The sequence below is a fragment of the Salvia miltiorrhiza genome, chromosome 1 (assembly GCF_028751815.1).
Source record: "Salvia miltiorrhiza cultivar Shanhuang (shh) chromosome 1, IMPLAD_Smil_shh, whole genome shotgun sequence".
In the NCBI taxonomy this organism is placed as follows: domain Eukaryota; kingdom Viridiplantae; phylum Streptophyta; class Magnoliopsida; order Lamiales; family Lamiaceae; genus Salvia; species Salvia miltiorrhiza.
This window is the reverse complement of record NC_080387.1, coordinates 39434105-39447307: the sequence shown is the minus strand read 5'-3', so window position 1 is coordinate 39447307 and position 13203 is coordinate 39434105. Positions and strand designations below refer to the sequence as shown.

Below are 13203 nucleotides of genomic sequence, written 5' to 3'. Positions count from 1 at the left end.
ATATGGTCGGTAAAATTTTTACCGACGGAAATTAAATCCGTTGCTAAATTACCGACGGAATAGCAACGGAATGCCCGTCGGCTGCGAGGGGACAACGACGGCGTCGTCTAGATTTACCGACGGAAATAGCAACGGAATTTTCCGTCGCGATTAGCAACGGAATCAAATTCCGTCGGTAAATTTCGTGCGGGTATTAGCAACGGAATCAAATTCCGTTGGTAATTTTCGTACGTGTATTAGCAACGGAATCAAATTCCGTCGGTAATTTTCGTGCGGGTATTAGCAACGGAATTAAATTCCGTCGGTATTTTTTAATACAATTTTTTTTTAATTTGCATTATACAATTTAACGACGTCCTGTTACACGCTTCTTTTCAACTATATAACCATCAATATCGAAAACACCAAATGAAATTTAAATTAGCATTCGAATAGTCATAACTTAACAAAATATTCAAATGTTCACAAATATATAATAGAAATATTCAAGTATTCAAAATACAAAAACACAACATAATCAAGATGATGGTCCAGTGGGTGGAGTGGGTCCAGTGGGTCCAGGTGGAAGCCTAGCCAATATCTCCTCGAACATACGCTGCTGAGCCTGAAATCGAGCATCGGTCTGCTCATCTTTCTGCCTCATCTCCTCCTTTTGACGTGCTATCTCCACTAATGCATCCTGTAATTGCTGCTCCACGTCCATAAATCGTTGAGGATCGACAAGAGGGCCCTGTAATTTAGTGTCTTATTAGTCTTTACTGCTTATATTTACCATTTTCCAGTGGCTGTATCTATTTCTGTGTCAACAATCCTTACTCCAAAACAATCTACTTCAGCCTATCCAACAAACAAAAATTTACACAAAATATCTTAGAAGAAAGAAAAAAAAAATGACATCTTAACTAATTTAACTATGACTCCTCTGCAATCCAGAACTCTCAAATCAGTTAATTCAACAATGAAGGAAACAATAGAATGCAATCTGCCAATGCCATAGTTAGAACCATGGAGCAACCAGTTAACATTCTTTGATGGACAAGATTCGAGCAACCAGTTTCAGCAATCACCTTACTACGTTCAGACATTGTTTAACCTTAAAACCAAGCATGTTTCACTAAGAACTCAAATAAAATAAAACGAGGACTACACAACTTTCAGTCATTACCAAGAAAACAATCAATATGTGCATTAATATAATGAAAAACAAACTTACAGAATGTGAAGGTGAAGAAGTGTCTTTTGGTTTAGACTTTGATGAACCTTTCCCGCCATTTTTATTCTGAACACTAGAATTCCATCCTCGTCGTGCTGAATCCAAGCTCATTCTTCTACTCTCCATACCTCCTCCAACCTTGCCATTTCCAAAAGAGAGCCTTCTGAGACTTCCCTCTTCGCTCCCTACCACTTTTTTGACTTTCCCCTTGGATTTTGTCCTAGTTTCCACTTTCTTGGCATTCAAGAAATCACTAGAAATCAAATCCTTAGGATCACCCACACAAGGCCGCCTCTTGGTGTTCGGTTTGATGCCACGTAGCACCGGGACAGGGGAGCCGTAATCGAGCCAAGTCACGTAGATGAACTGCCCCAGCTGGACCATGTCACTCAGTATCAACTCCACATCTTCATCGGATACCGACACATAGGCCGAATGCACTGAATCTGAAACCCTCAGATAGTAACCCCTGCTCTTCCATGGATCATCTTCTAAAGAGGGTACAATACTAATAACCTATTTTAAATGAAAAGAACATCACTCACACAAGTTGAAGCAACAAACATTTAAGGGCAAAATTGCTGTTAATGACTTCCACATGTAAAACAATGTAGAGGAAAAAAAATAGTCGCCACTCCTAGCATAAATGCCATATTCAACCTAAAAAATCAGAATCATGAGCCAAAGAAGTTTTTTTTCCTAATACCTCACATGCCCAGAAAGAGGAAAAGAGCAAAAGAGAGAGAAAAGCAGACATACACTGCATTCTAAATACAACAGTGGAGAATACCAACAGAAATCCTTCAAGTTTTAAGCATACAGAAATTACAGAGAATACTATAATTCAATCAAGTTTATTTTTCTATTTTAATTCCAAATCTTCTGATTATGAGGAATCAAGTTAGATATATATATATATTATCTTCATTCCATCATACAATATGTCAATTACAATCCGACTAAAAAAAAATGTTATTTACAAATATAAAAAGGAGTACGATGAACGCCAAAAACTTAGCAATTTTATGTGATATTGTGAGTAATATTATTCAGAATTCTCATAAATTAATTTATGGTGATTAGTTTAAAAAGTAAAGTAGAGAAAGATATATTTTTACAGAATATTAATACAAAATTTACAATAAAACATAATAGGATTTTTCAAATAATTAATGGAAATTAAAAAAAAATTACAAACCTATGGAGCAATCCGACGGACGCAGGCAGCGGAGGAAGAGGACCGGTGGCCGCGGAGGAGGAGGACCGGTGGCGGCGGAGGAATCCGGCGCTGGCAGCAGAGGACACGGCGCCAGGGAGGGGCGGGGCGAGCAGCAGCGCGGCGTGGGACGGGCAGCGGCGCAGGGCGGGGCGAGCAGCGGCGCAGGGCGGCAGCGGCGCGGGACGGGCAGCGGGGCGAGCAGCGGCGCAGGGCGGCAGCGGCGCGAGGCGGGGCGACCAGCGGCGAGGCGCGGGGCGGGCAGCAGCGCAGGGCGCGGAGCGGCGCGGGGCGGAGCGAGGCGGGCAGCAGCGCGGCGTGGGACGGGCAGCGGGGCGAGCAGCGGCGCAGGGCGGCAGCGGCGCGAGGCGGGGCGACCAGCGGCGAGGCGCGGGGCGGGCAGCAGCGCAGGGCGCGGAGCGGCGCGGGGCGGAGCGAGGCGGGGCGAGCAGGGGCGCGGTGGAAACGGCGGCGTGGACGAGTCGCCGGAGGGGAGCAAGCAGCGGGAGTCGCCGGAAATGGGGAATCGGAGGGGGAAATTTGGGAATTTTGAGAAATAGAAGTGAAAGTTGTGTTGAAAAAATGAAGGAGGAGGCGCGGTTCATTCACCTTATTTTTAGGGCTCAGCAACGGAATAGCAACGGAAAATTCCGTTGCTATTTAGCAACGGACGTAATTTCCGTTGTTATTTTTAAAATAAATATTTTCGGTTATTTGAATTAATTATTAACAATGGAATAGCAACGGACAATTCCGTTACTATTTAGCAACGGGCGTGAATTCCGTTGCTATTTAGCAACGGACTTGAATTCCGTTGTTATTTTTAAAATAAATATTTTCGGTTATTTGAATTAATTATTAGCAACGGAATAGCAACGGACAATTCCGTTACTATTTAGCAACGGACGTGAATTCCGTTGCTAGTTAGCAACGGACTTGAATTCCGTTGTTATTTTTAAAATAAATATTTTCGGTTATTTGAATTAATTATTAGCAACGCAATAGCAACGGAAACTTCCGTTGCTATTTAGCAACGGACGTGAATTCCGTTGTTATGTTTAAAATAAATATTTTCGGTTATTTAAAATAATTATTAGCAACGGAATAGAAACGGAAAATTCCGTTTCTATTTAGCAACGGACGTGAATTCCGTTGTTATTTTTAAAATAAATATTTTCGGTTATTTAAAATAATTATTAGCAACGGAATATCGTCCGTCGGTAAATAGCAACGGAATTGTCCGTTGCTATCTGCAATTTTTAAAATCGCGGAAATTAAAAAAAAGAAATAACAACGGAAAACTTTCCGTCGGTAATTTTCCATCGGGGATCCGTCGGTAATTCCGTCGGTAATTTAGCGGGAAAGATTCCCGCCAACACCCGTCGGTAAATCCGTCGGTAAATCCGTCGCTATGTATGAAAGAGTATTTCCGTCGTTAATCCGTCGTTATTCGGTCGTTATTTTGTAACGGAATTAATTCCGTCGGTAATTCCGTCGGTGTCCGATAGCTTTTCTTGTAGTGTAAATTATGTAAATAACACTATTCGGTTATACAAATAACACGGTCTATAATTGATACTATTTGGTTATACAATAACACTATAATATTTTAATATTATAGTGTCATTTGTATAATCAAATAGTATTATTTGTATAATCGAATAGTGTCAATTATACACAGTGTCACTTACAATGTTATAGTGTCATTTATACACAATAACATTTGTTTTATCGAATAATGTCAATTACATGTAGTGTCATTTGCATAATCACATAATGTTATTTACTCGATTCGAGTCAGGATACGGGTCGGGTGAAGATGCAGGTAAGAGTTTGAGTGCGAATGCAACTCGATTGCATCCAAGCCCACCTCATTATAAAGTTAATAAATTTTTGTACCGATTCCAAAATTGACGTGGAAAATTAAAAATCGATCATATTATAATATTCAATGAGTATGAAATCCAAAAGCTCGAGTTTATGTACCTTCTTATCATTTAAAGAAGATCTCATGAAAAATATACTTTCTTTTTGTTAAAGCAAAGATATTCATAACATAAAGACCCTTTTTGAGGAACTGTTTATGTTTAAAATGAAATTAAAGCAGACGAATTCGTCACATCCTAATCACTTTCTCGGCGTTAAATATACCACATTCTGCCCTCTCGTTTTTTTTTTCGCCCTTTCGTTTTATTGTATTTAAATCACTCGTTTTTTTTTTTTTTTTTTTTTTTTTAAATAAAATAATTCTAATGTCCAGTTTTTTTATTCATTGGACGAGTGATAAATGTTCCTTCGTAATTTTACTATTTTTAGCAATATAAATTGGACCTAAATTTTGCTGCGTGACAAGTATTATATAATGTAATAAAAAGATTACTATGGCTAGCTAGGTTTGGAATGGAACATATGCTAAAATATTAAGGACGAGCATCTTACAATAGGCACAAAATAATTATTTAGAAATCAATGGAACAAACTTTATTTCGGTTAAAAGTCATAACTTTGATAATAAAATACTAATTAGTTGGTGCATGAAAGAAAGTGAATGACTAAAGCATACCTTTTTAAGTTTGGCATCTTAAAGTATTTGTTAATCAACTTTCCCAAAATGTATCGGTTCCAATTGCTAACTTTTATTGCAAATCATTGACCTTTCCGATTATATTTATTTTTCTAGGCCAATTATCATATCCTCTAATAAACATAATAATTAATGTTGGAACCTATAATTAGTGTTAGTTTAATGGTGGGGTTTCTTTGGATATAATCCGAAAAAGTGATCTCTAGGCGCATAATAATTCAATTATAAAATTATTAGATTTGCAAATTAAAGTTGCTAGTCTCTTAAACCTTGCATGTTGGTTATTAAATATTTTGTGTGCTTTTATCCAAAAATTTATATTAGACCTATGACGGCTAAACTTAATAAACTTTTGAATAAGTACATTCATCAAACCAATAAGGAACATAAATTAACCACAAGTACTTCTCGAGTGTAAAATAAATTAAACTTCTAAAACATTTCAATAAGATCCAAATGTTTTGATATAAGAGTTGAGGTTTAGACATTGATCAGATGTCTGATGACTAAATTTAGAATTGATTGAAATCTTTGAAATATATTTATTCTTGTATTGTCGATTTTGATTATTAGAGGTTCGAAATTACGACTCGAATTATCAGGTGAAGTTCTAACTTTGTCGGGCCAATTCCTGACTAAAGTACTCAACAACCCAATGATGACGAAATTGACAACATATGAAGACCACTCAAACAATGAACTTTGAAAATACTCAAATCAATTTTGTTATATTTCCATAAATCAATGGTTAGATTACCTAGCTAGACTTACACAATATGTTGAAAACTTGAAATATTGCCTGTTAAATGAAGTCGATCCAACGGTTAGATTACCATAAATAATGCCTGTTAACTCTTGAAATGTTGATTAAAAACTCAATTTTGATTAAATGTGGCGATTAAAATTAATTAAGTATGATAAAAGCTCCGGCAGAATAACCATATTGATATTACCACACCTAAAAGTTTGTGAAATAATCACATGCACCCGGGCTTCTTTTCATGGGTCTAATCCATTTTGGATCCCAAAACTGTAAGGGCCTGTTTTGTAGGGTTGTAGAGCCCATATTGGTTGCCTAACTCACTCATTTTTATCTGTTTTGTAGACATTTTTCGTAGCAGTCTGGCCCGTTAAAAAAATGCGGCCCGCATTAAAAACCACTATTCCGCCTCTAATCTAAAAACGGGGGAGAGCCTCTGATCCAATTACAAGAATGCTACAGTGCTCCATCATATTTTTATTCATTACAATTCTACCCCCAAAATTGTCATTCAAAATAGGGCTAATTGCCTGTAAATTCCTAACGTTTCCACGGAATTGGTTTTTGCACCTTTTTTTATTTTTCTTCTTTTAAATACTTAACCTTTCCTTTTTGTCTGGTTTTTGTCCGATGACCGGTTTTTTTTCACGCCGGCGCCGGAATTGATTATGTGGCAGCCGGAATTAACACTGTGGCAACCGGAAATTGACACTTAGGCTTATTATTGACATGTGGAATAAAAAAAACAAAAAAAAAAACAAAAAACAAAAAACAAAACAAAATCCCCATCGTGACACCATCTTCTTCCCCCTTCCTCCCCTCTCCCTCCCACCCGCTGCCGCCACCACACGCCACCAGACGCCGGCACCGCCACCTCTCCTCCGGAAATCAAACGACGATGGTGGTCTGTTGACTATTGACGCGGGAAAATGAAGTTTGAGGGCGAGGGACGAGGGGCATCAGAGGCGGCCGTCTGTGTGTGTGCGTTGGGAGAGAGAGAGCAGAGGCGAGGAGAGAAGGGATGGCGAGGCGGCGGCCGTGGCTGACAGCGGCGCCAGTCGCAGGGAGAAGACCCCTAGTTTCTATTTGTTAAATCGCCACGCCGCTGCCCTGAAATTTCCGGTGGATTCGACGACTTCTGTTAAATCGCCGCCGCGGGGAGAAAAGCCCTAGAATATCTGTTAAATCGTCGTCGCCGCCGCCGCGTTCTTTAATTCCGCGCACCGCCGCGTTCTTTAATTTCGCTGCACTTTCTTTCTGCGTGTGTTCTTGGTGTGTAGTTGATTCTTGGGGATGTCTGAAAAGAAATTTGAGATTGTATTTTGGCTGACGTCGCCGCCGAGCCCTGGAGCTCGTCCGCCGCGCTGTCGAGGTGGGGAGGAGGATGGGCGCCGAGGTGGGGAAGGGGAGGGAGGCAGCGAGGTGGGGAGAGGGAGGGGCGCCGAGGTGGGGAAGGGGAGGGGGAGGGGGACGGCGAGCGCCGTCGCCGACGGCTGAGGGTGGCGGCGGTGGGTGGGGGAAGGGGGCGGCGGGCGCCGTCGCCGTCGCCGACGGCTGAGGGTGGCGGCGGTGGGTGGGGGAAGGGAGATTAGGGTTTGGGGGTGGGGGAGATTGGGGAAGATGATGATGTGTGTGTTTTTTTTTGTTTTTTTTTATTATTTTTTTTCCACATGTCAATAATAAGCCTAGGTGTCAATTTCCGGCTGCCACAGTGTTAATTCCGGCTGCCACATAATCAATTCCGGCGCCGGCGTGAAAAAAAACCGGTCATCGGACAAAAACCAGACAAAAAGGAAAGGTTAGGTATTTAAAAGAAGAAAAATAAAAAAAGGTGCAAAAACCAATTCCGTGGAAACGTTAGGAATTTACAGGCAATTAGCCCTTCAAAATAAAGCAAATCACCATTTCCCTCTTTCATTTCCTTCGCGGTTCCTGAGCAGTGTGTTCTTCATCCAGACGTAAGCAGGGACACCACACATTTTGAAGTTGCAGCGAAAAGGTTCGTATAACATCGAACTGAAATTTGATTGTTGATGTTTTTTTATTGGAGAACTCCATTGAAGATTCATTGTTCTGAACCCATTTTCGATTTTTAGGGTTTTTTTTTCACATTTTGAGTATTTTGTTCTAGGATTGCAGCATATTGACAGTGGGTTATATGTATTTTGAAATCGAACCCCATACCCATTTTCTTTCTATGTTTTTCGTGAGGATCTTGGAACTCCGAACATCAAAATTGATGGTAATCTATGGTGTGCTATTTAAATATCTTAGATCTGATTGTTATTCATCTATGGAATTAAAATGGGTGGTGTAGTGAATGAATAAGGACTCAATAGTCGTCGGTTTTAAATTGCTGAGAAGCGAATGATAAAAAATTCATCCTTTCCGATCAGTTGAACTCTATCTTTTCTTTTTACATTCACGGAGAAAAATAATTACTTAAGTAACACTCGCAATCTATGTCAAATCAAGAAGAGAAGTCAGAAATTGACATAACTGTTCGGTTGCTGTTGTTGATATAATCTGAACGACTCTAGCAATCTTTCTTTTATTAGGTCCTATTCCCAGGTCTCTATATCACATTTACCTTAGTGCATGCTCATCTTTCTGTATTTGCGTGAGATCTGGGCAAGCTACTTATAGTGATGATCGTGCATATTGATTCTTTCAACAGTTTGAGTTAGCACAATTATGCTCTACTTTACTGATTTTCTTTCAACAGTTTGAGTTAGCAATCAAAGTCTCTGTTTCGTTTCTGTTTTCTAAGAAGATCGCATAGTAATGCTACAACAAGTCTTTTCCAATTTAGCTATGTTTTATACTTCTATTGATGTGAACTCTTACATATTGCATATTAGGAAATTTGCATGTAACTATGCCATCTCGCCGCCAATTAAATGCTTATGTCTATGCAATGGTAGAGGAGGTTGTACACCAGCTATTGCTGCAAATCATTGTTGTGTTTGGTGAATTAGTAAGAAATAAGTCGAGAAAAAGGAACCGTTGTTTAGGACCCGGGCCTTACACTTTCCTGGCTCGTATTCCCGATCAAGTAAAACATATGAGTAGGCTTGTTAATGTTAGTGATGTTGATTGTATTTCAAATTTACGCATGGATCGAAACACTTTTGGGCGTCTGTGCCAACTGTTAAAACAATTGGAAGGTCTAAAAGATGGTAGATACGTTAGTGTTGAGGAGCAGGTGGCTATGTTCCTATCCGTTCTCGCGCACCATAAAAAAAATAGGGTCGTTCGCTTTGATTTTTGGAGGTCGGGCTATACGATCTCTAGGTATATCCATGTGGTCCTTAAGGCTGTGCTCTCACTCCACCTATTGCTGTTCGTTCCTGTCACGGAGGAATGCAACGACAGCCGTTGGAAATGGTTTAATGTAAGTTTGAGAGGTTTTTATGGTTAACATGTATAGAGTAACTGTATTTTTTTAACTGACAGTTGATGATCTAGTATGTTATTTGTGTTTTTGCTTGATAGGGTTGTTTGGGAGCTTTGGATGGTACGTACATCGATGTGATGGTATCTAACGAAGACAAGCCACGATATAGGACACGGAAGGGTCATATATCGACTAACACTTTGGCTGTTTGCGATAGAAATCTCAAGTTTACATATGTGCTGCCAGGTTGGGAGGGCTCGGCAGCCGATTCGCGTATTCTACGCGATTCATTGAGTAGGCCCTACGGGCTGCGTGTCCCAAAGGGTATGTTTTTTTATATTCCCTTCTTATGTTGAAATCCAATGTGGTAACTTGTTGGTTTTTTCTTTTTTGAAATAGGAAATTACTACTTGTGCGATAATGGGTATGCCAATTGTGAGGGCTTCCTAGCACCGTACAAAGGGGTTCGATACCACCTAAAAGAATGGGGCCCAATGGCAGCAAGACCCCAAAACCCGAAAGAACTATTCAATCTAAGACATGCAAAGGCTCGCAATGCAATCGAGCGGGTGTTTGGCGTGATGAAAATGAGATGGGGAATATTACGTAGCGCATCTTACTATCCCATTAAAATCCAGATTAGATTGATAATGGCCTGTTTTGTCTTGCACAATTTCATTCGGGGGGAGATGGTAGTAGATCCAATCGAACAACAGTTCGATGGGCTATTCCCAGAGGCTGCTGAACTTGAACCGGATCATGGAGAGGTCGTGGATAGTGTTGATCCATCACCTGTGTGGAATGCAGCGAGGGACGAGCTCGCTCATTCAATGTGGCAGCAATATATGAATAATTAAAAGTAATATTGGTGTTGGTGTAAGCTTGAACTTATGAATCTATATTTGTTGATGGCTTCTCAATATCTTGATGCTTGCATATATGGAGTTTTCACTTTTGGATTTGAGGTTGGAAACTTGGTGTATTAGAGTGGACATGCTAGTGGCTTGAATTTGATGAAATATGAATTTAGATTCTTGTTATAAATCTTATAATAAAAATTATGTAATAGAAGTAGCAGTGATTAGGTTTTGCCTTCATTCATGCAGTGGATTTCAGAGTTATGTGTAAATTTTCTTTCAGCTGAGATCTTGGCACTTTCTGTGACCTACAACGAGCCTTGATTCAACCCTTTGAGAAAACATTCATCCATAACAGATAATGCTAACAGATAAGCAAATTGAACAAACTATCACCGCATCAAGCTAATGAACAGAGGTCACTAGAATGGCTGCACTAATGAAAATCGTGGACTGAATAAGAAGTAAATTTTAGAGGGAGAGATGCCATTCATCATGGAGACAGATATCAGTAAATGGACAAGAACAAACTCCAATAGATAGGCAAATCCACACATTCATATTCCAATACATAGCATATAGTCTAATAGATAATAGCAAACCAACCATCTACCACTTGCAATATAATTACAGACCTTTAACCAACTATTCACAAGCCAAAAAGGACCTTGGATCCTATATAGAGAAGTTTGGATGCAACAAGATCTCACAAAATACTAACAAAGGGGTTCGATACTTCATGGGAAGTGGGGCTGATTGCGATGAGTGGCGAGAAGTCGAGCCACGTAATGAATCTTTGCATCGTCAGGCAGCCCGAGGAAGATCTCAAGGCGCTGCACCTTGTCCGCCAAGTTTTCACAAACATCAAATTTCTCATTCATATCCAGTCCGGGGATCTTACCAAGCTGCTCGTACACGTGCTGCCTTGCCTGACCGAGATCGAACTCATAGCCAATGCGGGTTGACAGGTTCTCCAGCCGCTCCTTCGTATCACGACTAATCTCTCCGAGCCAGGCGTACACCCCATTCATTTCGTCGCCTGCGGATGCCTTACATTTTTTTCCAGTTTTTTTAGCCGATGCAGACTTCTTGGCATCAAAGCAAACACTATCTTCGCCATCAACACTGGCTGTTTCCTCTTCGGGGACATCATGGTTAAAGCCATCTCCACCTTGCTGCCCAAGATGATCACCTCCCTTGGCCAGATTATCAGCTTGATACATGGTATGCATTGCCTCCATAATATCCTCTGCTCCAGTCCCATTTGCACGATCTTTACCAAAAACTTCTTTCCATCCCTCAAGCATTGGCCAGCTCTTGAAGCGCATCTTACTTGCATTCCGATCATTCTGCATATTTTACCCAAATAACTGTTATACCAAATTATCTTGCGCTCTGTAAATAAATTAACAACAATTTCTTACACAACATAATCTAACCTTTAAAATCTGCTCCCACTGATCATTGTCGCAATCTAGCATGAAGGTCCCCTTCGCATTGAACCCAACACCACTAACATCAAGGGCAGTCAACAGGGAGTTATAGCTCTTTTTCCACGCGCTTATTTTGGAATTGATATGTGGCATTCCTTTGATGTCAGTCCCGATAAATTCCTTGCGCATCGCCTCCTCCAGCTTTAGAAGGTAGCCCGCCCGAAACCCATTGTCAGCCTTCCATCCTTGAGCAACTAGTTCCTTCAGTGACGCCAACAACATCTCCTCCTCCCTACTCGTCCAGCTTCGGCGAGTCTTCTCCGGCTTAGATGCCATCCCACGAGAAACATCGCTACTGCCTGCATAACCATAATACAGCCGACCCACAAATAAGATTCTCCATATTACATTTCACAAACTTTAGCAATTAACCAATCCAAGAAGAAAACTTTAGCAATTACACTACATTTTCTGTTTCGATCTGAAGTATAAAACAATAATCAACCAACCCACAAACAAAATAGCAAGGTACAAGTACAAATGAACAATTAACTAATGGCAAAGAAAATAGCAATTTCAAGTATAGAACACGTTGAATCGAACCATTCTCCAGATAACCACAAAAAAAATTTGTCATATTCATCGGCATTATTACCTTGCTGCGTCTCACTCATGGTCATGAAGGATGATTGTACCGAATATTCTCCGCTTGTTGATTGATTCCCCTTCCGTTGTAGCAGCGCTTCCAGTTTTCGCTCCAAAGCTTCAGAGAAACGAAAATCCCTCAGCACTAAAATCCCTCCCAATTTGAGTAACCCTAGACTTGTTTCCCGCTAGAAATAATCTGCGTAATGGGAGAGGATACGCTGGTAATTTGCCAAAATAAAATAGGGACAATATGGTAAATTTGATTACTGTCATTACCCACATAGAAGCCTACAAAACGCATGACTTAAATATATGGATATTCTATCAGCTTCTACAAAACAAGCCGCCTACATTGCTTGCCAGGATTGGGTAAATGAATGTGGCCCATCTAAGCTTGGGCTAAACAATCGAGAATATCTACAAAACAGGCCCTAACTGGGCTTATTTCAGTTTATCCAAGGCAAAAACTGATCCAAAAACCAAGGGTAGTTTTATTTTGTGGGCTCTATTTTTATTTGACTAACTAAATCGAGAGTTTCTAATTAAATGGGGCAAAGGATAAAAACAGTAAGTTTATTAACAAAATTTTTCTGAAATAATGGCCATAGTAAACAAAATGAGGAACCACTCTTGAATTTATTTGTGAGTAAAATTGTGGACAGGTTTCAAGATATTTTTTTGAAGTGAGGGACTGAAAATTGTACCCTTGTCTTTCACATTTATAAAAAGGAGGAATGTCGTTGACTATAATGCTCGTGATTTTATTTTAGAATATTTGAGTAGTGCTATTTGGATAAAATTTATTCGGACAAAAAAAGATTAAAAACTCTTAAAAATTAATATATTTAAAATTTTTGGTTCAAGATTAAAAAGGATTTAGTTAGTTTTATTGTTTTATCCCTATTGTAGTTTTTCTTTTAATTTTTCAACATTTTTGTTATTTTTTTTGTAGTTTTTATACTTTAAAAATAATAAAAATTAAAAAAAGTTATTAAAAATTACAAAAAATTACAATATGAAGAAAATAATAAAACTTGCTAAATTCATTTTTATTTTGAACCAAAAAATTTAAATAAATTTATTTATAAAATATTT

General features: G+C 39.5%; 3 protein-coding genes across 3 annotated transcripts; 1 reads left to right on the top strand and 2 right to left on the bottom strand.

Annotated features, from left to right (window-relative positions):
- Window positions 1–395: 395 nt before the first annotated feature.
- LOC131006423 (uncharacterized) lies at window positions 396–3020 on the bottom strand. The gene is made up of 3 exons (XM_057933592.1): window positions 2412–3020; window positions 1214–1729; window positions 396–730 (listed from the first exon to the last, which is right to left on the bottom strand). Exons 2-3 carry the CDS (start codon window positions 1595–1597, stop codon window positions 518–520), a joined length of 597 nt encoding a protein of 198 aa, XP_057789575.1. The 5' UTR covers window positions 1598–1729; window positions 2412–3020; the 3' UTR covers window positions 396–517.
- A 5929-nt stretch (window positions 3021–8949) lies between these two features.
- On the top strand, window positions 8950–10027 carry LOC131007974 (uncharacterized). Its single transcript, XM_057934882.1, has 4 exons — window positions 8950–8960; window positions 9068–9167; window positions 9269–9494; window positions 9570–10027. The coding sequence occupies exons 1-4, from the start codon at window positions 8950–8952 to the stop codon at window positions 10025–10027; spliced, it is 795 nt and encodes a 264-aa protein (XP_057790865.1).
- A 638-nt stretch (window positions 10028–10665) lies between these two features.
- Window positions 10666–12250, bottom strand: LOC131014254 (uncharacterized). The gene is made up of 3 exons (XM_057942168.1): window positions 12116–12250; window positions 11467–11819; window positions 10666–11376 (listed from the first exon to the last, which is right to left on the bottom strand). Exons 1-3 carry the CDS (start codon window positions 12138–12140, stop codon window positions 10765–10767), a joined length of 990 nt encoding a protein of 329 aa, XP_057798151.1. The 5' UTR covers window positions 12141–12250; the 3' UTR covers window positions 10666–10764.
- Between the last annotated feature and the right edge of the window lie 953 nt (window positions 12251–13203).

Bases quoted from the DNA above. Each gene is read 5' to 3' on its own strand.
- LOC131007974 (XM_057934882.1), top strand. The intron at 9,168-9,268 runs GTAAGTTTGAGA...TTTGCTTGATAG, and splicing joins GCCGTTGGAAATGGTTTAAT to GGTTGTTTGGGAGCTTTGGA. The intron at 9,495-9,569 runs GTATGTTTTTTT...TTTTTGAAATAG, and splicing joins CGGGCTGCGTGTCCCAAAGG to GAAATTACTACTTGTGCGAT.
- LOC131014254 (XM_057942168.1), bottom strand. From the start codon at position 12,140: ATGACCATGAGTGAGACGCAGCAAG. The intron at 11,820-12,115 runs GTAATAATGCCG...ATGGTTATGCAG, and splicing joins CATGAGTGAGACGCAGCAAG to GCAGTAGCGATGTTTCTCGT. The intron at 11,377-11,466 runs GTTAGATTATGT...TAAAATATGCAG, and splicing joins AGTGGGAGCAGATTTTAAAG to AATGATCGGAATGCAAGTAA.
- LOC131006423 (XM_057933592.1), bottom strand. From the start codon at position 1,597: ATGGTCCAGCTGGGGCAGTTCATCTACGTGACTTGGCTCGATTACGGC. The intron at 731-1,213 runs GTAAGTTTGTTT...ACTAAATTACAG, and splicing joins CTTCTTCACCTTCACATTCT to GGCCCTCTTGTCGATCCTCA.